The 26,050-nt window shown below is 40.9% G+C and overlaps 1 protein-coding gene across 1 annotated transcript; it reads left to right on the top strand.

Annotated features, from left to right (window-relative positions):
• Positions 1-3: 3 nt before the first annotated feature.
• On the top strand, positions 4-25,811 carry NCBP1 (nuclear cap binding protein subunit 1). Its single transcript, XM_015849961.2, has 23 exons — positions 4-152; positions 265-350; positions 489-589; positions 1,567-1,723; positions 3,044-3,151; positions 3,693-3,814; positions 4,335-4,404; positions 6,011-6,226; positions 7,141-7,238; positions 8,259-8,322; positions 12,119-12,229; positions 13,287-13,351; positions 13,788-13,850; positions 15,186-15,260; positions 16,012-16,115; positions 16,639-16,761; positions 17,093-17,195; positions 17,951-18,044; positions 20,507-20,610; positions 20,867-20,981; positions 23,010-23,141; positions 23,547-23,660; positions 24,116-25,811. Exons 1-23 carry the CDS (start codon positions 110-112, stop codon positions 24,227-24,229), a joined length of 2,382 nt encoding a protein of 793 aa, XP_015705447.1. The 5' UTR covers positions 4-109; the 3' UTR covers positions 24,230-25,811.
• Positions 25,812-26,050: the final 239 nt, after the last annotated feature.

Genomic DNA, 26,050 nt, shown 5'->3' with positions numbered 1-26,050 from the left:
GAAAGCGGAACTGGAAGTGGAGGCGAGGCCGACGGAAGCGGGCGGGGAAGGAGCGCGGTCGGCTGAGTCCCGCTCGGCGCGGCCCGGTGTGTGCTCGTCACTCAGCGCCATGTCGCGGCGGAGACACAGCGATGATAGCGATGACAGCGATGGTGAGCGATGGGTGCCCCCACGCTTCTCCCTGCGTGGCCCTGTGGTGGGTGGGATGGGTGGGCGGCAGGTGAGAGGCTGGGCGGTTAACGGTGTGGTCGCTGTGTGGAGCAGGGCAGCCCCACAAGAGGCGGAGGACGTCGGAGCCGTCCGAGATCGAGGAGAGGCTCGAGTCGCTCATCTGCAGAGTGGGGGAGAAGGTAGGACACAACGGCGGCCGCGTGGCGCACGGAGCGGGGCTGGTGTACTGCTGTATTCAATGGGCGCTGTTAGACTAAGTGTTGTCTGGTTGATGCTGCAGCATTTCTTTATTTCTTCCTTTATTTTGCCTTCTGTAGAGTAATTCATCCCTGGAGAGCAACTTGGAGGGCCTAGCTGGTGTGTTGGAAGCTGATCTGCCAAATTACAAAAGCAAGATACTAAGAATTCTGTGTACTGTGTACGTATGCAGGCTGGGGGGGACTGAGAGGTGCTTGCTTTCCTTGCATTGGAAACATTGGAGTGTTTGAGGCAATCTGAGCATTCTGTGGTGGTTTTTTAGTTCTCAACTGTTGTTACCTTTCCTACAAACAGAAGAAATAGAAGGGATGAACTCACTGAGTTCTGGGGGTAATTTAAGGAAAATATTTCCTTGCCGTATGTGAACTTGAAATGTATACAAGGCTTCAAGCAGAAGAGAATCAGCACTGTTGCCCAGCAGCAGCAAAAGCACAATGCTGGGTAACACACTGCCCCCCAAAGAAATAGAGGCATTGAACCTGTAGGCTGCCAGTACCTCTTGCTTGTGATGCCTTCCTGTGGCCTGTTCCTCTGCTCTGGGCATGTGGTGGTGCTGATTAATGAGCCCATCCTTGGGAACACAGAGGGGCTGCTGGCAGCACTCCAGTCACTCCCTATAGTGGTAAAATGTATTTGAAAATATAGAGTTAGTCTACAGGTATGCAAAAAAGGTTGAGGAAAGCTAGTTGTTTACAATAGGACCCACCATTTTCTGTTTTTTCCCTACAATCTCCCTAAATCAATTGCTTTGACTGAAGAAACTTAGGATCAAATTTATCAGTGTAAAATGTGTAAATCTTGTGTAGTCTTAAAAGAGCGTTTTGCATCTTTGAATAAATTCTATCACGTTACTTAGCCCCATCTCCAGGACACTTAGAAATTAGAAATAAATAAAAAGCAAATTACTTAAATTAGTTGCAAGTGACATCTGCTTTCCTAAAAGTAATCCTCCCTCCTAGAAAAAGAAACAGTCTGAAAGCATTAACCATGGGAACAACTACAGATTATGTTAATGTTTTTTGTTACTTCCACATGAAACAAGTTTAGCTTACTATAAGCAAATTCTGGGCTGGTATGCTGTTGTTGGTTGGTTTATGATGAATAAGTGCTAACGCTGTGTTTCTCTTTCTGTGTCAGTGCACGTCTGTTACCAGAAAAGCTTACTGTTTACACAACACTAGTTGGGTTGCTGAATGCCAGGAACTACAACTTTGGTGGGGAATTTGTAGAAGCCATGATTCGTCAGCTTAAAGAATGTCTGAAAGTCAATATGTACAATGAAGCTGTGCATTTAGTAAGTGTCTCTTTGTGTTAGATGTTTTCCTCACCTTTTTTCTTTCCTCCCTTTCACCTTTCCATGAGAACTTGGCCTTTCTACATGTATTACAGTCTTTAAATTTCATTGATGCTTGCTTTTATGTAGATAAACTGAGAGGAATTGTATGTTATATGAGGAGTACTTCCTTCCCAAGGGGAGAAAAATCATGTCACAGTTGCAGACTGTGTTTCAAATGTGTATTTCCTCAGTTGCAAGTTAATTTGCAGCCAAGGGAGGTCATTCTGCTCTTGCCAGCCTTTTCTGCAGCAAAGTATAAAAAGTGGATGAAACTCATGCTTTTTGATATTTTGTATTAGTTGCTCTTTTGGCTCCCATGGAAGGGGAAAAAAAGGCTCAGTCTTAAAACTAGTGTTTCATGACTGCTACCAGGCCTGTGTTATTTGTCCCCCAAAGAGGGGTAGTCAGAGAAAGCAGACAATTGTTAGTGCTTTCTCTGAAGCCACTTGCTCAGCTCTCACTTCAGAGATCTTATAAGAGAGAAGACCAGTTGCAAGCTACACTGCTTCTTTTAAAGCCCATTGATGAGGGAAGAAAGAAGAGAACAGTTCCCACTATAACATGTTCCCAAAACTTTTTGTAGTACCCCAAACCTTTTCTACTTAAATTGCCATTTATGCCGGTCTGGATTTCTTGTTAGTATGCCTCCAAATGAATGATGTATTCCTGCCATGAGGAATGTTTTCATTGCCAAGGCTGATTCCTAGCCTTGCTCACCTTTCTGAGACCTGACAATGCAGTCAGCTTTTACATCAGCTTTCCCTTTGTAGCTATCTGTGTTTATGAACAAATAACTATGGAAATTTGTCTCATCTGAAAGACTCTAAATGATGCCATTTCTGGTTCACCTCTGGACTCATGAAGAAGTTGATCAATCCAACTTCAGCATTTAAGAAGGCATTTGTGGGTTTGTTTGTTTGTTTTACACTTGGGGAAGAGAAAATGTGGTTGTTCTATATGTTTTGTTACGTGCTTGCATGCCTTTAAATGCATATTGGTGTTTCCCACCCTGCCATTATTAGGAGTTGTAGTGTTACAGTTATTACGGATGTTACAGACATTATGGACCTCATGGACATTATAATGAGCAAACTGTGCTTGACTGTGCTTACATTGTTCCTTGTGGTTGCCAGGGGTACCTGTACAGTATGCAGTATTTCTGCCTTCCTAGTGCTGAATGATTACCTGTATCTTTGGTTGTAGTTGTTGAAGTAGTGTTTATCTCGAGCAGCCAGCTAAAATACTTTCATTGAAAACACTTTTTTTGGTCTTTTTTAGGTTCGTTTTCTGTCTGATCTTGTGAATTGTCATGTCATAGCTGCACCTTCGATGGTAGCTATGTTTGAGAACTTTGTGAGCGTGACACAGGAGGAAGACGTACCACAAGTAAGTCAAAGATTTGTAGGCTCCTCCAGGGCTGTTTTCAAGGACATCATTACTTTACCATTGCTTTTGTACTTATGCTTGGCACAGGATGGTTTTAGAGACAGCAACCTAGATGGACTGGCATCTGCATGTTCCTTGATATGAGTGAAAGTGGCCCCTGGCAGTTGGGAAATACTTATGTATAGTAAGGAAGTGTGAGCCTCCATAGTGAGGTATCTGCACTGAATGAATCTTACTTTACCTTGGCAGCTGCACAGTGCCTGGCTTGTTCTGCCAGGTTTGTTTACACTCAAAATATAAAGATAACTGCAGGAAGACTGTGAAAGTGATTGTTTTCAAGCCTGATTGTCATAGTTCAAGTTAAAAGTTGTACATTTCTAGCAGTAATGTATGTTTTTTCTTCATTACTTACCTACTGAGTCTTCAGCTGCTGATCTTTGTGTCACCACAAAGCAGTAGTTTAAATTAAAATGGAATGTATGTAGGAAATCTTCTAGAGCTTAGTTGTGTGCTTAAGTCTCAGAATATTTCTTTCCTGTAGGTACGATGTGACTGGTATATGTTCGCATTTCTGTCATCTTTACCTTGGGTTGGAAAGGAATTGTATGAAAAAAAGGATGCTGAGATGGATCGTCTTTTATCACAAACAGAAAGCTATCTGAAGTAAGTTGTAAAATATTCCTTCAAGTACTTATTCAGGATAACAATAACCTTGATTAGTGTTCATTTAAAAAATACCAGGTCCTAGGTCTAAGTTGTTTTCGTTGGGATTGGGGGGAGAATGCATGGAGAAATGTAAGAACACTGTAAAAATGGACAGATGGAGTAATCTACCTTTTAAAATTTAAAAGTTTAGTTGCATTGTCTATTGTTAGGGTATGGTGACAGTCTTGTCCAGCTTGTGCTGGGACAGCTGTAGCAGTAACTGCTGCAAATACTGAAAGGTTACCTTAGTACTGTGCAGTGAGACTAGATTTTGTCTAGGTGATTCAAGTTAGGATTGCTCTCAGGATATGATTGCAGAGATGATAATTAAAACTCTTTTTTTTTTTTCTTTTGCATACTAGACTTCAACAACTGAAGAGATTAAGTAGTAGGGTACTTGTTTTTTCTTTTTTTTTTCCTTATTGTGACTGTACTAAAAATGCTGTTAAGGGTTAGGTTTTCTTTTCTGTGTAAACAGACGCCGCCAGAAGATTCACGTTCCAATGTTACAAGTCTGGACTGCTGATAAACCGCATCCACAGGAAGAGGTGAGTGGGTTCTGTATTGTATTCTTTGAGAAAGTCTGAAAATCTGTTGTGGTAGAAGCACAGGCAGCTTCTATTCAGACAGCTAGAAGATTAAGAGGTACCTCTGAAAGTATTTGTGCTGTTAATTGTCTCCTGTTTGTCATTATTTAAAACAAGTTCTAGGTAAGGAGTTCCTGTCTAAATCTTAGACCTAAGTTGTGGCATGTTATGGGGTGAGTATTAGGTGTTACTAAATGAAGAATGGCTGTAAGCTGTGGCAGTGCTTTTGGAACTGCAAATAGAAGGCTTCGTGCTACTTTTGTGAAAAGCAAAGTGTAATTCCATGCCCCATAGTGTCTTCTCTTTGCTAGGAAGGAGTCTTTAAAGTGGCTTTGCTTTCTCAGCACTAGGAAGTACTAAACAAATGTACAGAAACTGTACTCAGCAGCTTCTGTGCCATCTTTCTTCAATTAAAGTAAAAATACTACAGAGTGGAGGTGGTATCTGTGTAGCTTGGTGTAGAGTTTACCTTCTCTGGTTTTGGTTTTTGTTTTTCTTCTTATTCCTCCCCCAAGTTTGGGGGCAAACTTGGTTGAAAAGTGTGATTAAAAATTAAGTGTATCTTCAGGGAGTTTTTTGACTAGTAATCCTTTGTACATTTTTCTCTGTTCTGATTAAATCAAATCCCTGTTTTTAAATCTCAACAGTCTTAACAACTGTCTTGTTAATGCCAATTTGAAGAAATAGGATTTCTGATAATGACTGTTTCATCATGAGTACTGTTCTTGCGCAATATCTGTTTTCTCATTTAGTTTAGTAAAAAAGAGATTAGCAGAAAGCATTTTAGAGCTTGTGATGTCCAGCATACCTTCAGTGTTACTTTTCATATCAGGTGCTAGTTGTTCGTATTTTTTTTCCATTTCATAGAGTGGTGCAAATGACTTCTTTGTGGAGATTTTTCACCTTAAAACGTGCATTCAGTAAGGCCACACACAGATTGCTAAAGTCTGTGGCCTCCAGACTTCTTGAGCCTGCTTTTAGCAGGGGCATTGAAAGCAGCTGGACAAAGTAGACATGTAGCTAGTATTACAATTAAGTGTGTGTACCATTTCTGAGAGAGTGTTAGGGTTTCCAATTGATCTGAAAATCATAGCAAATATATTTAATTGTTGGTACTATTGCAATTGTCTTCAGTATGCAGCAGCTGGTACTTTTGAACATGGTGGTTCTCCAGAATGTCTCTTCACTTTTAAGTACAGATACCGAATCTCTTTGAATACCACTTGTGAGCACTGACTGAAATGACTGTAGTCTTGCAGATGTGTTCAAAGGGTGGCTGTCATGCTTGCCTGGACTGTCTTTTGCTGTTTAAGAACAGTGGTTAAATTTTGTTAACAGGATATTTGGTGAAATTGGGAGCAGCTCTGATGTTTAGTTTTTGGTTTATTTCTTGATTTAATAAATACTAGATCCCACAAGAAGTAATTTAAGAAATTTGTTTTGTTGTTTTGTTTTTGGGTTTTATTTTTCCTGAATTTAAGGCATGCATTTCTGATTGCACCATAAGCTGCAACTTTTGTTATTGGATTCAGCACATCTGATGTTTTTCACTGTTTTTTCCCTTCAGTATTTAGACTGCCTCTGGTCTCAGATTCAGAAGTTGAAAAAAGACCGCTGGCAAGAACGACACATTCTGAGGCCCTACCTGGCTTTTGATAGCATTCTTTGTGAGGCTTTGCAACACAATCTGCCACCATTCACTCCTCCACCTCACACTGAAGACTCAGTATATCCCATGCCAAGGGTAATTTTTAGGATGTTTGACTACACTGATGACCCAGAGGTACGTAACCCCTGCAGGGGAGGGTGAACTGATTTTGCAGGTAGTGTCATGGTACAACCCAGGTCAAAATATGATGTCCTTTCTCCCAGAATAGTTGGTGCTTTGAAGATGTGCAGTAATTATACTTCAGTGCATCTGCAGAAATGAACTGGATGACAAAGTTACAGTGCAAAGGAAGTCGATGAGGAGTAGAATTTAGGGAGTGAAATTTTTCCAATGCTTGGATTCAGTATTACAGTGCTGAATAAATTCTCTTATGTCTCTCATAATAGCAATCACAAAGATTTTGATCTTTTACCTGACTGGGTATTTATTGCAGTCTTTAGAAAGTACAGTTTACTTCTCTGTTAAAACAAGATGATGCACATTTTTGGGGAAAAGAAGTGTGATTTGTTGGAGTAGGGGAAAGGTCCGTCTAGCCCCCACAGACTACCTCCAGCAGTAGTCTGCAGCAGATGCATAGATAAAATTGTATAGGAATGGGGAGGAGTATGTACTGTTTTCCCCTAGAACCTTTGTAAGTCCCTTTGCTTTAGGTCTACTACCTTCATTTTTTGTCCAGTGATTTTTGCAGTCAGTGAGATCATGACTTTATTCTCTCTGCTCTATTTTTTTTATCATATCCTTACTCAAGAATGCTTCTGAGCAGCCTGTTAGTGGACTGCCTGATTGCTGTATAGATCATAGGAAGAACTGGGTGCGCTGTGAACTTGTGATTATTTTCTCTAATTTTGTTTCCCTCTGTAATGAATCCTCGTATTCATTTTGTTTTAAATACAGGTCGTCAGTGTGCATTCCCAGTAGAATACAAGGCAGTTAAGAACTCACCATGTTTGTTCTATAAACAGCTAACTGTAGTGGCACTGCAGTAATCTTTCATGAGTCATCACCTGTTGTTTTTTCTGTCTAACTAGGGCCCTGTCATGCCTGGCAGCCATTCTGTTGAACGATTTGTAATAGAAGAGAACCTTCACTGCATCATCAAATCCCACTGGAAAGAGAGAAAGACTTGGTAGGAAGAGCTTTGCACTATGGAGCCCAGGCACTTTTTATATAAGAACATGGCTTTGGTAGCATCAGGGATATTCAGAATCCTGGACTGGTTAAACAAGAGCTAGAGATTAAACATTCCCTAGAGCATTTGATTCACTATGGTTATCTGTATTGAAACTGTTACTTGGAATACTGTGGGGCTGTAGTGATAGTGAAGAATCCATCCAATCACAGGGCTGGAGTGGCTGTGACCCCTTGGGAAAGGAATTTGTTGATAATGAAGAACATGCTGCTAAAACTGACACAGACCCACCTACCTCTTTATGCTCCCATGAAGCCCAATGGAGTGTGTGGTCATATTATGCTTCCTGGAATTTAAGAGAAGCTGATCTGTTGAGATGCAGTGAACCTTTAGTTAGTTTATCTATAGCTGGTATTCATGAAGGTGCTTTTGCTGCCTGCTCCTTACTGCAGTCTTTATTTTTGGGATTACATGGGAGAGAGAACTCAGGTAACTGAGCAGCCATTACAGAGCCATAAGATTTCTGCTATTTGAATTTGGAAGTGCCAGGAACCAGTCAAGCCATGTTTCTTCCTTTCTGCTTTGGTAAAGGCTGATGTGGGAAGTGAGGTTGTTTGCCATGGGTAATTAGTTGCCTGTGTCATACTTCTGTGTGAAAGCCACCAAAGTTGGTGTAGTGTGTAAAAATGGTCAGAACCAATGTTTAATAGAATTTGGTGAAGTTATTTGCTTGCAATTTCTTTTTTTATTCTCTTGAATCGGGGTTGTTGCAGGCACTGGAATAATCTCTTACTCCTCTGACAAAGTAAAAGAGGAAAATTTAGTTTGCCAGAGGTAAAAATGTGCTAGTGTGATCTTGTGTTATTGGCAATCTTTGGAAGGGATTTTGGTTGATGACTTTTGTGTGACTTGTGTGACTTCCTGCTGAGAATTAAACATTTCCTATAACTTTGTTAGTTAATCTTTACATTACGTTTGCTGTGTTACACTGAACTAAATGTGTCCGTTCTTCTGCAGTGCTGCTCAGCTGTTGAGCTATCCTGGAAATAACAAGATACCCTTGAACTATCATATAGTAGAGGTATGTATTTTATGAGTTATCTCTTTTGTGGCTCTTTTTTTGCTGTGGTGTTGGTTTTTTGTTTGTTTTTCATATTGACTCTGTTGTCCTGGTCCTGAAAAGAGCTTGTAATGGTACAGTGGTTTGCTTCTTCCAGGGCACCTTTCATTTTAGATGATGTATCAGAAAAACAGTACAGATTTTCTCTTGCTGCCAGCCTTCAGGAGTCTGTTTCTAGGATGCAGGGCTGTTTAAAACCTTGTTCATGTCACCTAAGGCTTTATGAAGAACTAACTACAAGTAGAATTTTGTAGTTAATTATAACAATAAATATATCTTCTGTAGGAGATTTATTTTAATAGGATGGGATTGAGAATTCCTGCTGGCAACAAAATGACAAATAATAAAAGTGCTGTTTAGTTGTGTTACTTATGGTCAAGTCTGCATAGATGAAATGTCTGCACAGGAATGCAAGATTGGTGTATGAACTGTATGAATGTAACCATCAGAATTCTCTTTTTTTCTGCAATTTCTGCATAAATTTTAGAACTTTATTTAGAATTTTATTGCCTATGACTGTGAATTTTTAATGAAATTCAAGAAGCTTTAAGGCATAGCATGTATTTTACAAGCTTCTGAACAGTCTGCTTGCTACTGTTCCTTTATAAGGTCTCTCTCAATAGTCAGGTTAGTATTTTGTTGCTTTCAACAGCAGTTCAGCAGAATTTTCTCATACATTCTGTAATACAACTCAGAACAGCAGAAATAACATAGTCTAACAAATACAGGTGTTATATAAGGTTCAGAAAGTAACAGAGTGACAGAACTAAATGTAGCCTGATGCTGCTCAGCATCTTCCCAAAATGCACTTAGTTTTGAGGTCCGTGAAGCTCCATGTTGTAGTCTGTCAGCTCAAGCATGGAATGCTCCATGCACAGGACTCTGAAACGTGTTGCCTTTTCCTCAGTACTTTCTTATTAAAGTTTACGTGGGTAATACTGGTGGCTGTGAACAGAGATTGTCTGCACAGCGTCACTAGGCTGTTAAACTAGTATTACCTGTTGTACTTGTAAAGCTTTTGGTACTGCTTGGGCCAGACAAAGTTTATATGTTCAGGTTCTCAGTGTATTGACCTTTCTTGTCACTCAGTTGTTTCCACAAAATTTGGTACTGCATGAAATGCTTTACATGAATATTTGATAATGAGCATGTGAATTATATCAGAATTATCATCTAAAGCAGCATCTCAAATAGCTAATGACCTGTCATCCAAGTGTTGTTGTTTCCTGTCTTGAGAGCAGTAGCTCTGTACTTAACGTGTTCCCCAGTGCCTTTTTACCATACATTTCTTAACAACATAATTGAAACAGAATGGCTTCTGTGTACTGTGGCTTTAGTTTCACATGCACACACTTCTCAGCACTGTAAAGTCTCTGTGGATGATATCCCTTCCTTCTGCTGCATCACCTGCACCACTCAGCATAGTGCCATCAGCAAATCTGCTGATTGTGCCAACCCTGCTTTCTAGGTCACTGATCAAGATGTTGGAGAACACCAGTTCTAGGATGGGCCCCTGGGGATCACCAGTCAGTCACCAGCCTCTACATGCTGAACACAATCCTCTGGCTGCAAGCATCCAACCAGTTATTTAACCACCCTTCAAATCTGTATTTCTCTAGTTTAGGGATAAGGATGTAGTGTGGTGTTGCACCAGAAGGGGTTTAGGTTGCATATTAAGCAAAACCTTTCCTCAGAAAGGATGGTGAGGCATTGGAACAGGCTACCCAGGTAGGTGGTGGAGCCACCATCCCTGGAGGTTTTCAAGAAGAGTGTAGATGCAGCATTGATGGATGTTGTTTAGTAGGCATGGTGGTGATTGATTGGTGGTTGGAGCTGAGCACGTTAGAAGTCTTTTCCAACTGTAACTATTTTATGAACATGTCAAAGGCCTTGCAGAAGTCTAGGTAGATGGTATCTCTTGCCTTTCATTTGTCCACTGATGCTGTCACTCCATCACAGAAGGCTGCCAGATTGGTCAGGTATGGTTGGCCCTTGGTGAAGCTCTGCTTGCCGTCTCATATCATCTCCAGTTTCCTGCCTTCTCTGCTTAGTAGATTTCTTATGCTGGGGATGGAGAGTTGTCTTGAAACTGCTGCCAGCTCTGTACTATTCCTTTGTCCACAACAACAGCTTTATGGGGATCCCATCCAGTAATTCTTCAAACAGATGAAATGTCACTCTCCTGAATGTCAGGGTCCCGGCTTTGATCTGTGCCAGGCCCATCTTCCTTAAAATCACAAACTCAAACAGGATGTAGTTGCTATAGCCCATGCTGCCTCCAGTCTTAACCTGTTTCATGATTTCAACTGCATCAGTGAGCTCCAGGTTCAGTAATGCTTCATCCCCTGTTGGTGCAAGGAAGCTGTCCTCAGTAGCACTGCAGAAGTCTCCTGGATTGCTTAAGGCTCACCATGTTGCTTTTCCAGCAGACATCCATGTGGTTGAAATTCCCCATCAGAATGGGGACAGACCACACATCTCTTGCAGACAAAGCAAGAAGACCTCATCAGTGGGCTCCTTGATCAGGGAGCCTGACCACCAGAGGTCCCTTATTGGTATGGTCCCCAGAAGCACTCAACCTGATTGTGACTGTTTTCCAGAGGCAGCTGTTCACACTCTGTGCTTATAGAGCAACTCCTTCCCCACTCCTTCCTTGCCTGTCTTCTGAAACGTTGCAGCCCTCAGCTGAAGTGTTTCCAGTGTTGTGACTTGTCTCACTATGTTTCTGCAATGGCAACTACATCACAGTTTCTAACTGCACCATGGTGTCATCTCCTGCTTATTTTCCATGCTGCATGCATTGGTGTAGAGGTACTTTGGGCAGGCTGTTGGCCACGATGCCTTCTTGTAAGAGCCCTCTGAGACAGATCTGAGGTTTTTCTTTGCTGCTTTCTAAAGTGACAGTGTTTCCTGGCTCTTCTCTGTCACTTAAAAGTACAAGCTCTTCCCCCATCAGATCTTATTTAAAGTTCTCTTAGCCCAGCCAGCTTTCTGCCCATTAAATTGTTGCTCTGTCCCAACAGTTGCATACCATCCAATGTCAGCCTACCCAATCTCTTGAAGGTGTGTCCAGAATCACAGAACCCGTAACCCTGAGATTGATACCATTCCTGCAGCCAGTCACTGGCATGGTCCTTTCACTGCATCCACGTGGGTCACAGTCTCCAGCCAAGAAGAATGAAGAGAACACTACCTGTGTTCCTGATATTTCTGTATCCCAAGGGAGGAGCTTATCGTGTTTTTGTCATTTCCTTGTGGCTTCCTCATGTAACTCATCTTGAAAGAGCAGGAGTGGATAGCAGTCCTCCATCTTTATCAGACCCAGAAGCTTTCTCGATGGAGTTCATCTCCTTATAGAGTATAGAGTGAAAAAGTACTGTCTAATTTTCATGTTGGTTGTCTTTCATATTGTATACTTAGGCTTTGCTTAATGTGTTTAATGTTTATTGTTTAGTAGAACCAGGTTATTCCCACTTTGTTTTGCCAGCACCATTTGGTAACGCTAAATAGAGCATAATGTAGATGTATTTCTTAGATGTGTCTAATGCTGGGACTGTGTTGTGTTAGTACAAAACGATGAGAGTGGTTTAGAATCTTCTAATATGATGTAGAGTTACCACTGTCTTTGTAAGCATCACCTTTTTCTCCTTTTGCTTGACAGAATAATAACAGCCAATTTGAGTATGTGCTTGTTTAAGGCTGATGTTGCTGATCTGAAGCTGACTGTGCTCTGATTCTATGCCTTCCTCTCCTGCAGGTAATTTTTGCAGAGTTGTTTCAGCTTCCTTCTCCACCACACATCGAGGTCATGTACACAACGCTCCTGATTGAACTGTGCAAGCTTCAGCCTGGCTCTTTACCACAAGTTGTATCCTTCCTTTGTTTCCAGAGAGCATTTTTAAAATGGAGTCTTTATGCCACTTGTTCTGTAGGTGAAGAAATAGCAATAAATATTGTCAGTAATCTATTTTACAGCTGCCATATGAGGCTTTGCTTGTAATACTTGCATGAAAGAACAGCACAGCCCGTGTAGCATCGGTCTAGTCTGGGTGACTGAGCAAGACTACTCAGATTTCTGAACACTACGCTGGTACTCCTTTCACTTTCCAAAGAGTTGCTGTTCTAGTATCCTGTTAGGACTGCATAACGTGTGGCCTGATTGCATATTGAAGGCTGAGAAGGAAAGGAAGGGATAAACTTAATCTGTGTGAGCATAGCAGATCATTTAAAATGAACCTGCACAAGTTCCTACTCAGATGCTCTCAGTGGAAGCATCTGGACATGGAAATCCAGACATGGCCTCACCAGGGCAGGAAAGGGAAGGATCACCTCCCTCAGTGCATTAACCACACCTGTTGTAATGCACCCCAGGGTACCATTGGCCTTCTTGGCCAAAAGGACACATTGTTTGAAAATCACGTAATGCCAGTGATTAGAGCTAGAAAGGTTCCTAGAACTGTGGGATCTCTGTGCAGAAGGCTTTTAATGTTAATAGGGATGCTGTAAAAGAACAAAGCCTTTGTTGGGCAAAGCCAGCGTAGACACAGTTTCTTGAGTTTTCAGTTATGATCAAAGGTTGTTTGTGCATGAGTATCAAGAGCAGCCTGTTAAGGTACAAGGAAGGTTACAGAAGTACTTGATTGTTATCTGTTTGTGTCTGTACAGTTCTGTTGCGTGAAGAGAATTCTAACTTGGTGTAGCAGACAGCAATCTCACTGCCATGGAAGAGAAACAGTGTTAGATGGGAAAATGCTTTTTGGCTTCTTGTCTTTCTGTTATCCCCCCCCTATGAATTTAGTGTGATTTACCTGCTTCTGGAATAGTCCAAAGGAGCTATCAGTTCTTGCAGTTCTATTCCAAAACTGAATGGAATTGCATTTGATTTATCCTAGTGCTTTTTTGTTAACCTTAATAAGAAACTTCAGCTTGCACAAGCCACAGAAATGCTCTACATGCGTTTGGATACAATGAATACAACCTGTGTTGACAGGTAAATGTGTTTTCCAGGGATGGAAAATATTCTTTGTTTTTTCTATGTGCTGGGCATTAAGGAATCTACAGAAAAAATAATCCAAAATTCTTACTATAAATCCTTAGTGCCATTCAAAACAATTTTGGAGGGCTCTTGATATGATCAATGTAAATAGAAGTTTGGGGCCTTGTGCCCTTTCTTTCTAAAACACTCCGCTATAGTGCTGGCAAGAACTTCTGTGTATCCATCCATATGGTACAGTAGGACATGACACTCTCTCTTGGTCCAGAATATCTGGTTTCTGATTTTCCGAACTTAGTCTTTTGACAGAAGTGTAATGCTGTGCTGCCTTTGGCATATAGAATGTATTTACAAGAAATTCTCAAAGGAAGGAATTTTCTGCACTCTGAATATTTAATAAAGCTTTTTTTTTCTTCTTCTTCTTACAATGAAGATTCATTAACTGGTTTTCTCACCACTTGAGCAACTTCCAGTTCCGTTGGAGCTGGGAAGATTGGTAAGTTTATCGCATATTAATATGAAACTCATATTGCAGAAACCATAAACTTTCAAACTCAGCCAGAAAGTGTCACAGTATACTGGCTGTATTAATTACTTTCCTCTAACTTTTCAGAAATTTATTTTTTTTAATCTGTTCATCACCATTGTCCTGATAATCCTTTCAATTTCTGTATTGTCCCTGTCTAATTTTGTGATAAATATCAAGCCAGCATGAGTGTTCCCTAAAGAGGAGGAGTAGAAACACAGTTTCTTTGTTTTGTCTTGTATCCTCGGTCTGTTGTTGGCTTACTTTCTGGAATGGCTCCCTAACTGTAATGATTTGCCCTTGTGCTCTGTGTGTCTGTATCATGTACTCATTCTGTGATGTTCTGTCCTACCCTAAACCTTCAATTTTCATCGTTATCTGTGAGATCTTTGAATCAGTTTCCCTCCTGCAAAATCTTAGTACCTGACATTCCAGCAGAGCTGGCCCCGCTGTCCATTCTTATGCTAAATCTCGAACTTGCATTCCTGGCAAGAGCTCAATGGTCTCCAACAATGCCTAACCGTAGGCTTCCATGGGATTTGTATTCCAGGCACTCTGCTGGCTGCCTGCTGCCTTTCTCACATACTGTACGCTGTTGCTCCCTCTCCCACTAAGACTGGAGTTAACTTCTTAATACAGTCCCAACTTCTGTAGACTGCTACCACATATACTCTCCATGGCTGATCCACCCGGCTGTCGTGGAGTGATATTCAGTCTTTCTTAAGATATTGTGACATTACTTAAGTTTCTTGTATCATCCTCACAGCTGTATGCTTGCTCTTCAGTCCAAGTAGAATGCTGACTGACCCACTGCAGGTCTTCATAGCACCAGTTTTTTCTTTGCATGGATGCTCCTTGACGGGATTGCTTATGTGCTTTTTCTCACAAGCTGCTGTTTTTCACTAATCTTGTAATTATTTGAGATATTTCTTAATCTGAAATGCATCTGAAATTGGCCAGAAACTCAAGAAATTCCTGTGAAGGAGAAACAGGCTATAAAATCACACCATGTTCTTTTCCTAGAGAAAAGGAAGGCAGAATAACCATGAGCACAAGTTGCTTTTAATCTGTTGTGGAGAGCTACTTAAATACATCACATAAAGATGGCTTTTCAAGATTACTGATAGTAAGGAAATAGTGATGAGCTATCTCACTGTGTTAAGAATGTGTATGCTTTAGAAGGGTGTCAGGCAGTCCAGCTGTGCTTAGACCATGATTGTTTTATATGCATCTTTTTGTATAGCCACAAAGAGACTAAATCACAAACTCTTTCCCTGAAAACCATCACTTTTTCTTCTTTGATAGGTCAGATTGTCTTACTCAGGACCTTGAAAAGCCCAAACCCAAATTTGTGAGAGAGGTTTTGGAAAAATGCATGCGGTAAGTAAAATCTGTAGGTAGCTCTGCTCTGAGTAAAGTGATCTCTGCTTCTGGGTGCTGCCACACTCCTTGTAATGTCTCCCTTACATGTCTGTTCTTCTAACTCCATTTTGAGTAAGGGATGTGTCTGTTGGTCGTATAAACTAAGAGTGGAATTTTAATTCTTGTGAGTCTCTCTGATGTCAGTAGTCCATTTTTAAGAATACCCTGAAGTTAGTCCAAAAGTACTGTGTCCTGCTTTTATTATGTTGCCTACAATGCAGATGGTGGCGGTATGGCTGTAGGGGTTGAGCCTTCCTGTGAGGATTCCATTCCATGTTGTGGCTGTGCAACAGATGGCAGTAGAGGGGCAGTCTAGCAAAATGGCGTCTGATAAGGAAGTGCATAGGGAGCAAAGGTGTGGGGTTGAATTCCTTCACGGGGAAGTTAATATGTAGATTTTTTTTTTTTCCTTTGACTGGGGACTTAGTAGTTTTCTGGATGGCTTCTTAAGCTTTTACATGAGACATCCTACCAAGCAGCCTCTAAATCTTGTCAAAAGCTGAATGGTGTGAGGATGAAGTCCCAGTGCCAAGGTACTCAAGTAGCGAGCATCTGTTAAGAAGTTACTTAGATCTCACTCATGAGCACTTAATTCAGTACAACTGTGTTTTCTTAACCTATGTGAAACATAAATACCAGGGAGCCATTGTAAAGGAATGACTTTAGAATTAACCCTTTTCAATTCTACTGCTCTTAAACTTATTTTCAGACTCTCCTACCATCAGCGAATAATTGATATCGTTCCTGCAAGCTTTTCTGTTCTCAGTCCTGCAAATCCAGTGTGTATCTACAAGTATGGAGATGAAAGCAATAGTAAGTATTAAACTCCACGAAGAGTCAAGTCTGAAGTGCCTCAGAGCAAGGGAGCACACTAGTATTTTGAATTTAATGGAGCAGTAGAACATTCCACTAGTAATGGAGCATACAGAGACAGCAGAGAACATGAAGACTGAGCGGGAAAGAAGTCACTTCATGTAACCAGTAATAAAAGGAGTCATGGACAGTCATAAATGTGAAGGCTTCGTCATCCAAGATTAAGGGAAAGAAAGAATTTAGTGTTGTATTTTAGGAAGTTTAGGGAAGCAATGTGGAGCGTTAAGACAGAAGAGTGAGTTATTGGCCTCAGCTCTAAAGATCCTACTGAAAGTTTTGAATTTGGCACAAAGATAAGGAAACCTACTGAGCAGTTTTAATACAATAACAATGTGGACTGTGTTATTGAAACAATTGGTTATGTGCAGCTGGGAAGTGCACTTGCTTCTCTGAGAGGCAAGTTAATATCAAAAGATACTCTGTTCCTTTCTAATTTTTGTTTTACCTGTTTGCTGTTGTTTAGGGTCTCTTCCAGGATACACTGTGGCACTCTGTTTAACAATTGCAATTAAAAACAAGGCCAGTAATGATGAAATCTTCAGCATTTTAAAAGATGTGCCTAATCCAAACCAGGATGATGATGATGGTAAGGTGTCTTCTGTTAGGTTTTGCAAGGCTGTAGTTACTGTATACACTTTATATGCTGTGTGTGCAGATAAGATGTCTTGAATGCTGGCTAATCTTCCATAGAAGATTCTCCCAAGATAGAAGCACACAGTGCCATGGCAAAATGGGAGTGTGATTATTCACAACATGGATAGTGCTTAGGAAAATAAATGTAAAATTGTTTGCCAGCTCCCTTCTCTGCCTTGCATGGCCTTATTGCCAAATCTTTGCCATGAAATGAGTTAAAACCATTGGTTATCTCTACTGCTTTATATGTAATACTTACAGTATCAACTTTAAATAATTTGCAGATGAAGGATTTACTTTCAATCCTTTGAAAATAGAAGTCTTTGTTCAGACTCTGCTCCATCTAGCTGCAAAGTCTTTCAGCCACTCCTTCAGCGCCCTGGCAAAGTAAGTGTAACATGTGCACTATTTGAGGGTTGACAGAGCTGTTTGGTTCTAATAATGAAGTGATGAAAAAAAAATTTAAAAAAAACAATTACCTGCAAGCTTCAGCAATGTTTTAGGTACTTCTCAATGCAGTAGGACTCTGAGAGCTAGTGGCACTTTTACTGAAGGAACAGAAATATTGTTAATGTTAAATGAAAGATATGGAGTTAACAGAAAGGTATATGTCATACTGAGTTTAATACTTTGTGCTTTGGAGATATTAAGTGTTTATGACCCAGGAAGGCAGTAGTCAGATGCACTTCAATGAATTACTTTTCTGTTCCTCAGTAAAAGTATGTGATTGATACAAAAACCTGTACATGGAAGCATTTTACAGGCATGCTTAAAATAAACTGCAGGTGCTAACCTGCAGTCAGTAGTATAAGAGGCAGGCCGAGGTGAGTACATTTTGCCCCAGCTGAGCATAGGTAAGCACAGGAAGCATTTCTGTGTGCCTTGTACTTCTAGGAATAGGACAAATACAATCCTCCTTCCAGGAGAAGATTCACCACTGAAATTTAAGCTACTTTTAGGAGTATATCTTTGTTAGTTCAAATGTTCCAATGGTTATATTTTCCTGTTAGGAGTTGTTCAGGAATTGCTGTATAAAGTCCCAAAACTTTCTTTTTTGGACAATCTCAGCCACTTAACTCATGTCAGATAGCCTTTTGACCTGAGCCCTGCTCCTCCACTGACTGATATACGTCTGTTAAAAGGTTTCATGAAGTCTTCAAAACACTTGCTGAAAGTGATGAGGGAAAACTCCATGTTCTGAGAGTTGTGTATGAGGTCTGGAAGAACCATCCACAGGTGAGGCGTTACAGTGTCAATCATTAGTTGAGTTTAAACTCTGAGGTCACGTTAAATAAAGCATTACAGTTTGCTTTTTATGTACTTTAAAACTTTCTTTGCCTTATATCAAGGAAAGTTCAAGTTCTGTTTGCCATTGCTAGAAGTGTTTAAAGTGAAGGTTGGAGATAAACTGCCATATAGTATATATTCTATTTCTCAGTGTTACTTTTGTGGGAGAGCAAAGGCTGTGTCATTCTAACTCGGGTTCATGCTGTGCTCTTTGTCATACAAGAGAACTTGTTTCTGTTCAAAACTGGAAAATGGTGTTGATGCTTAGAATTGAAATAGGATGTTGATCTTGTAACAAAAGCAGGCCAGATTCTTGGAAACGGGGAAACCTGGTTGGCCTTTAGGCTTTTTCCACTTGCTAGCAAAAGCTAAGCAGTTACTCCACAGAGATCAACCTGAAGTTGCTGTTGCATATGGGCAGAATGAGCAGAGCTGCAGTCAGTAACTGTTCAGAATGGAGCAGTCAGACTGCAGAGGCATGATTGCATTCATTCTTGAATCAGAGCACCCTGGAAAGCCTATGGAAAACACCTCAGCTATTTAAACAGTTATGTTTCTTCACAGCAGTTGTTTTCTCCCCCAGCTGTCATTCTTCTAAACATAGAAATAAAAATGAGGAGCTCACACTGAATTTGCCTGTGTTAACTCTGTGTTCCTTACTGATGCACTTGAGTTACATGGTACTGTATTAGAAAGGGGAGCATACCTCACGGCTGCATTGTACAGACATTAAGAAACAGTTCCACTGTGAACAGGGGATAATCCTTGCATCTGCTGCTAAATCTATGGTCTGTTTTCCATGTTTCCTAAAGGAAATTTAGTGCCTAAAAGACAAGTGGCACCTTGTATAGATATCCTTCAAGTCCACTTTTTAAGTGTGTGTGTTATATGTATATATATCAAAAACTAGTGTTTTTTTAAATATATTAGATTTCTTGCCCAAAATACTGACCTTGAAAATGTGATGATTACAATCTTGACCTCCTTTTACTTTAATTGGATCAGAAGAAATTACATTACCGCAGTCTAATGTCCATATTCTTTTCCTCTTTGTTCCTTTGTACTGCAGTATGACCAAGCTGTGGTGGAGGCTTTAAAGTCATAATGAACAGTTAGGTCAGATTTCTATGAATAAACTGAAACTGTGTTTAAAAGAATACCAAGTGCTGATGTTTTGAAGGCCTTGACCATGGAACCTAAATTTCCTTTCCTGTATGTACTGTAGTTGAGTCTTTTGCTGCTGCTCAGGTGCTGTCTTGTCTGTGTCCACAACATCTCTGGCACACTGGCACTAGTAGAGCCAGTTTCCTTGAAGGAAACTACTCCTGTTCACCCTACTCTGCTGTAAATGGGAACATCTTCTGGTGTCCTTTAAGCTGTCAGTGTATTGAGGGCCATGTTGCAAATGGTCATTTTGGTAGTCACTGGTCTAGTTTAGTGTGGTTGTGGTGGTGACTTCATAAGGAGAAGTTTTGACACCAAGATGAGATGTTTTCCCCAAAATCCTAAGCTTGTTCCTTGGAAGATCAGGGGAAGTAATCAGAGATTCTTCTTGGCATTGCAGGAAGACACACAGAGTATAAGATGCTATCCTGGGATGTGAAAGTTGAGTCCTGAGTCTTCTGTATGATTCATTTGGTTATTTTAACTTCCCTTCCTTAAAAGGAGCTTTGTTACACTTCCTTATGTGTCAGAGGGTCGTTGTGAGGATAAATGCATTGCAGGCTGTGGTTCTTAGACGTTGTGACATTCAAGCACATGAGTAACCAAGATAAGCCTTTTTTTCTGAACAGCTTGTAACTGCTTTAGTCTGCAGCTCTTCTCTGCAGTTTCCTTCTGGATTACTTGCAAAGCCCCTGGAATCATAGCACTACCTGCAACAAGCACTTCAATATTGGCTCTGTCCTAAAATGCAATAGTACCTGCAGGAAAGAGGTTACTGCCATATTTGAAAACTACTGCGTCTCAAGGAGAGTGTAGGCCAACAGCTGCTCTTTCTCTTTGGTGATGTGACAGTTGTGTATGCTCTGGTTTGAGTACCTTGATGTTCTATATTTGGAGCTGTGTCTGTGCTGCTTCACTTCCAGCCGTGATGCTTGTGTTTTTTGTTTTCAAAAGGTAGTTATGCTAATGAAGAACGATCTGTTACTTTCACAAGGAATAGAAGAAACTGTTAATCAAAATAAGAATGCTTGCTTTAGGTAGTTGATACTGATCCTTTAAGTAGCTTTAGGCTAGACAAACCAGATGTCATTTTTAGACAGCACTGGTTTTCTGAAGACTTTAAAATCACCCAGTAATACTGCTGTTGAGTTCATCAAACTGTTTCTGGTTTTATGCAAGGCTGGGGTACCTGGGCTGGCTTTTCTTATCTTGGTAGAAATGACAGTTTTGTCTTTCACAAAATACAGATGATCGCTGTGCTTGTGGACAAGATGATTCGGACACAAATCGTTGACTGTGCTGCAGTAGCAAACTGGATCTTCTCCTCGGAGCTTGCACATGATTTTACTAGGTAACATGTGAATTTGTCTCTGAATTAGTGTTTCAAGTGACCAATTTACAGCATAATCTATGAAAAGTAATGCAAGGAAAGGGTACACTTGACCTTTAGTCTTTTCTACAGAATATGTACAGAACATGGGATTGTGTTTATATGACAAGAATCTTTCTAGCATATCATTTTGCAGTTAGTCTCTGAACATGTCAGATTGGAAGGACACTGGAAAGTATTCCTAGACAAGAGCCGTTACTCCGTTTTGTGTGTTTAGGTTTTACATCTGGGAGATCTTGCATTCCACAATTCGTAAGATGAATAAGCATGTTCTGAAGATCCACAAGGAACTGGAGGATACAAAGGCAAGATTGGCCAGACAACACAAGAGAGTAAGTAATTTGTTTGTCATTTTTAATTATCTTAAGTGAAGTCAGGCAAACCTGCACGCAGTCAAAAATGATGCCTATCTGCTTTTGGGGTAGGACAGTAAATATGCCTATCAGGATGCATGTATCTATATAAACATGTCATTTGTAGTAGAAAGACAACAAAACTGGATACATATTCTCAATCCACATTTCTGAAGGTAGCCATGACTTAAGAATTTAGTGAAATCTGTAAGGGAATTCATATGTCTGTGCTCTGTCCAGGCTTTCTCGAAGAGGTATCTGTTTCAGTGTTAGCATGTCTTGTATTTGCATTCTCATCTGGATTCCATTACCTAATTGGGAAACAATAAGAGCAGGTAAAAACTATCTACGTATTTAGAGTAAGTTCTGTTAAAGAGTACTCTAGTGGCTTCCATGCAGAAGTGCACGGAAACAGCTGTTGCCTATTGAAAAGTTGGCTGTTACTGTTCTTCTCATGGAGGCTGCTGGATTCTGACGCTGGCACCTGTTGTCTGCTTTTCCAGGTTATTTTTCTGAGCACTTCTGTGTGACATAAGTTACTGTGTGCAACAAACTGATGGGCAAGCCACTGTTGGGTTCTGTTGTCTGAGGTGGGATAGTAAAATAGGGTTGAGAGTGGGTCTGTCTGGCAGCTGTTGGGACATTACTGTTGGCTGAGTTAACACTTGTTAGTGACTGAACAAGTCAGTCTACGGATACATTGAGAGCTGCAGAGAGCAAGTTTGCTAGTCAGTGATTGGTCTTTGAACATAAATGTTTGCGCAAAGGTTTTAACTTGTTCCAAAAACCGATAGTTTTTGAAGAAATCCATGCAGGTCATTCATGCTTTCAGAAGTATCTGCAGAGAGTTCACGAACACCTTGCAGTCTGTCTGTGTCAGTTTGTCCCAGCCCCCTTTACTCTAAGCAACAGCAGTTACAGCTGTCTGCATCCTCAATCTACATTGATCAGCAGTTAATAAATGCCAGTAATTATTGAAGGCCTGACTGCAGTCATTGATATTACAGTAAGGCAAAGAGCTTCTCTGGCACGCTGAAACAAATATGGCAGTGCTTTTGTGTCTGTTCTCATATCTTGCTGCAGCCCTTTATTACTGAATGCTTCAAATGAGTATTTTGCCAGGAAGAAGCATTTGTATGCAACAGTGAGTGGTCCTGCAGGCTGGTGCTCTGCTGCATCATCGTTCCTTTTAGAGGCAGTAAACTGTCAGATTTTTATGTTCCCAGCATGAAGTGGATTGCCTTACTATGGAAGGAGTCCAAAGCTTCTCTTAGGTTGCACTCAGCATTTTAAGTTCAAGAAGTCTTTGTAGATAAGGGGGCAGAGGGTGGAAGTGAGATCCTATAAAAAGAATACACTGAAATTCCCATTGCTCTGGGATTTCAATTTTTTGATGCTGGCTTGGAGCAATTGCTATCTCCTGTTAACTAGTTTCATTTGCTGTTTAATACCTAAGGCATGGTAAGTCCCTGTGTTTGTCACAGGCTGCACATGCTCCTTTTACACATACTTGAGCTTTTTAGCAGCTAATTTGTGGGTGTTTTTACACAGAAACAATCAGGGAAATAACTTCTGTATTTGAACGTGCTCAGACTGTATACTGTTTGATCTTGTGTGAGACCTTGGCTATCTGAGAATGCAAGTTTGGCACCATGTTCTTGTGTTTATTTTATCAGCTCATTTAGTGAGGAGTGTTACTGCTTTACTTTGGAGGAGTGAGGTGTTTTGGTTTGTGGGCAGTGATAAAACGACATGTTTTGGCTTTCATGCTAGTAAATATCTAAGCTTCCTCTGGATACTCTGATAGCTTTTTTCAGACCTTTTCCATACTGGCTTTTTTCTTCCAAGTGGATTTTCTGATCGTACTGAAAGTAAATGCCCTTCAGAATACAAAACCTGACGAGCTAAAAAGCAGTCTCGGTCTCTCTGCAGCTTGTGCCAGGTGGAACCATAGGGCACTGACAGTTGTCCACGTGTTACTAGTTAGGTTTGTGTTGTCCTTTGCAGCGAGACAGTGATGATGATGACCGGAGCAGTGATCGGGAGGACGGACCTCTGGAGGAGCAAATAGAGCGCTTGCAGGAGAAGGTCGAGTCAGCACAGAGCGAGCAGAAGAATCTCTTCCTTGTTATATTCCAGGTAATGGTGGATGAGCTGTCCTCTCTGCCAGCTTCAAAGGTTACTGAATTTACAAGGTTTCAGTGCTGCTTGTATCTCAGGCATCGTGTGCAGGGATGAGGATGTAGGAAAAAGCTGAGAGGCTTTGCTGTGGGTTGGAGTTGATCCTTCATCACAGCAGGCTGCAGACAAGCAGGGCAGGACCTCTTTAGTTTTAAGCATACAGAAAGGGAATTATTTGACTGTGTGGATTCCTGGATGAAAAAGTAAGTTGATTTATTTTCCTGACACAATCCAGTGTCTGTGAAGTGAAATAGCTATTTTTGTGTTGTTATTTGAAGTTTCTGTTCTCTTGATGCTCTTATCTGAGATGAGGAACTGCTTTCATTTGATGACATTGAGTATATTTTTTCTTTCCTCTTGAAGCGCTTCATTATGTTGTTAACTGAGCACTTAGTGCGCTGTGAGACCGGTGGAATTGATGTGTTTACCCCTTGGTACAAGAGCTGCATAGAAAGGCTGCAGCAGATCTTCCTGCAGGTGAGTGCTCTCTCTGCTCAGCTCGGGAGGTGTGGGCAGGTGTAGGAGTGCTGGTGGCTGCTGAGCGCAGCAGTTATAGTCTCTGTTAAATCACGTAATGCTTGACAGTTGCAGTGCCTGTGTGTGCTGCATGGAAAGGTGGGTGACTGCAAGGAGCAGTGCTGTAATTCTCCTGTGGGCTGAAGCTTTATCTGGTGACAGATGTGGCTTCAGATTAACACAAATGCCTTGGGTCCATTACAGTATCTCTGCAGAAGTCTCTGGATATGACACCTTGCACTCAGTTCAGAAGTGTTGTGCTTCCTGGCACCACACAGCAGTGTGCACTTTCCCTCTGCCACCAACCCTGCATAGTGCTTTTCTAGTCGTTGGTGTGTTTGCCATGGAAATGAAATGTGCATGGTAACTTTGACAGCATTTCACCAACACAGGTGTTTGTTTTTTTTACCTGCCAGCATCACCAGATAATCCAGCAGTACATGGTGACCTTCGAGAACCTCCTGTTTACAGCTGAGCTGGACCATCACATACTGGCTGTCTTTCAGCAGTTCTGTGCTCTGCAGGCCTGAGGAGTGTTCCTGGGTGAAGTCTTGTTTGCAGGACTGTAACAATTTCTTTCTTTTTTTTTTTTTTTTAAAACTTGACATGGGGATGAAAAAAACTTTTTGACTAAAACTGGCTTTCATATGCTCCTGCATAAAAACAATTCAGTTCTCTAACCAACAGCAGACTGCAAGCGTCCTAAGCCTTACTAGATACAACTCATAGGGGATTGACATGAAGTGTGAATCTTTTAACCTGTTTTTATTTTGGTTTGACTCTTGACTTCATGGTGGCATTTTTCTTTCTCCCCTGTGTACATAAAATTGAGAACTGGGGGGAAAAAAAAAATCAATATAGAATTTGTTACCTCTGCCTGGCCATTAAATCAGAGAAGCTGCAAAAATGTGAAGCAGTCTGTAGTGTTTTCTAAGTGTGAAAGGGAATGCACTTTCTAAGTGAGCAGCGTGATGAAGTCTCTAGTATGGCATAGGAACGGTGTCTTAATTTGGGGGCATGTGAAACAACGCGTTAAGCTTTTGAAGTAGTGTAGAGCATATGGATTGAGTATGTTTTTAAAATGTATTGTCTGGTGTCTTATTCCAGTAGCTATAAGCAATCAGTAGAGGAGTTTGATGGATAAATTCTGAAGAACACAATCCTTTTTGCAGTCTGGTCAAAGCTATGAGCTCATCTTGGCAGTCGCTGCCACTGCTAAATGGAGGCAGTGAGCAACACTTGGAGTGGGGCAGACATTCTGCTTTGGCACTGCAGCCCTTACTGTGTTTCAGGGCTGCTGTGCTTGCGCTGAACTAGACCTGCAGGCCTGCAGTGCTGCCAGAAATGCTTCTGTTACCCACAGCGGATAAACCAGGTGCCACTCCGTGTCTGGCTTAGCAACAACTGCTTTGTGGTGGCTATATCTGCTCCCGTGTCACCTGAGAACATATTGATGCTCACTGAAGTGGTACCTTGCCAAGAGACTCAGACTGGGGAAACACGTAACCTGAAGATAGAGTAGCCTTAGTTTTGAGTTATGCAAATAACATTACTTATATAAATGCCAAATCAGAGTGGTCTGTGTTATGATAAGCAGTGATGAATGGCAAAGACACTGCCTTAGGTGCTCAGGTCTGTACTGTACAGTGTACTTCCAAGCTGTTTATGTTCTCTTAACTTTGCGGGTGAGTGTTTTTAACAGTTTCATACACAGCGCTACACAGTTCAAGCTTGAAAGCGATGAATTTTAAGTAATTTTATTCCTGTACAAATTATTTTTTTTTTTTTTTAGTGTTATGCTTCGTAATGCAATTCATCCCAACATTAATAAATTGACCTCCCAATAAAGCGAGGAGAGCAAAAAGGAACATCTTTTGAGTGTTGACGTAAGCTTGTATGTGGCTTGTTGCCGCTGGATATGTCCTCATAGGCTTCAGTTCATTACTCCTGCTTTCACTGCTTAACCCCCTCTGGTTTGACTGATCCCTCCTTTCCTTTTAGGGTATACTATTATTTGTTATGAATTTGCTTCATGCAAGGGTTCTGTCAGTTATGCACAGTTCTGCTTCAGATCTTTCTGTTGATGTTCTTGAGCAATTAAATAGTGTTTTTGTGGTTTTTTTGTTTTTGTTTTTTTTTTTAAAGGAAACATTTAGCATTGTAAAGGTTTTAATTGGGGCTTGGCTTTTTCCTTCCACTGTCTCTCAGATCGGTAAGGAGTTCTGATATTAACTAGTGATGGGGATCTAAAGGACCGTAAATGTGATTTATAATGTCTGTAGAAGTGACAATGTGGTTACAACGTGAAAACCTGTAACTTGCTCTGAGCCTTGACAAACAGTGGTGCTGGG

This window comes from Coturnix japonica, chromosome Z (assembly GCF_001577835.2).
Source record: "Coturnix japonica isolate 7356 chromosome Z, Coturnix japonica 2.1, whole genome shotgun sequence".
Lineage (NCBI taxonomy): Eukaryota > Metazoa > Chordata > Aves > Galliformes > Phasianidae > Coturnix > Coturnix japonica.
The sequence above is the reverse complement of the archived record's forward strand: the minus strand, read 5'-3'. Positions and strand labels throughout refer to the sequence as shown.

Bases quoted from the DNA above. Each gene is read 5' to 3' on its own strand.
- NCBP1 (XM_015849961.2), top strand. From the start codon at position 110: ATGTCGCGGCGGAGACACAGCGATGATAGCGATGACAGCGATG. The intron at 3,815-4,334 runs GTAAGTTGTAAA...CTGTGTAAACAG, and splicing joins CAAACAGAAAGCTATCTGAA to ACGCCGCCAGAAGATTCACG. The intron at 15,261-16,011 runs GTAAGTAAAATC...ACTTATTTTCAG, and splicing joins GTTTTGGAAAAATGCATGCG to ACTCTCCTACCATCAGCGAA.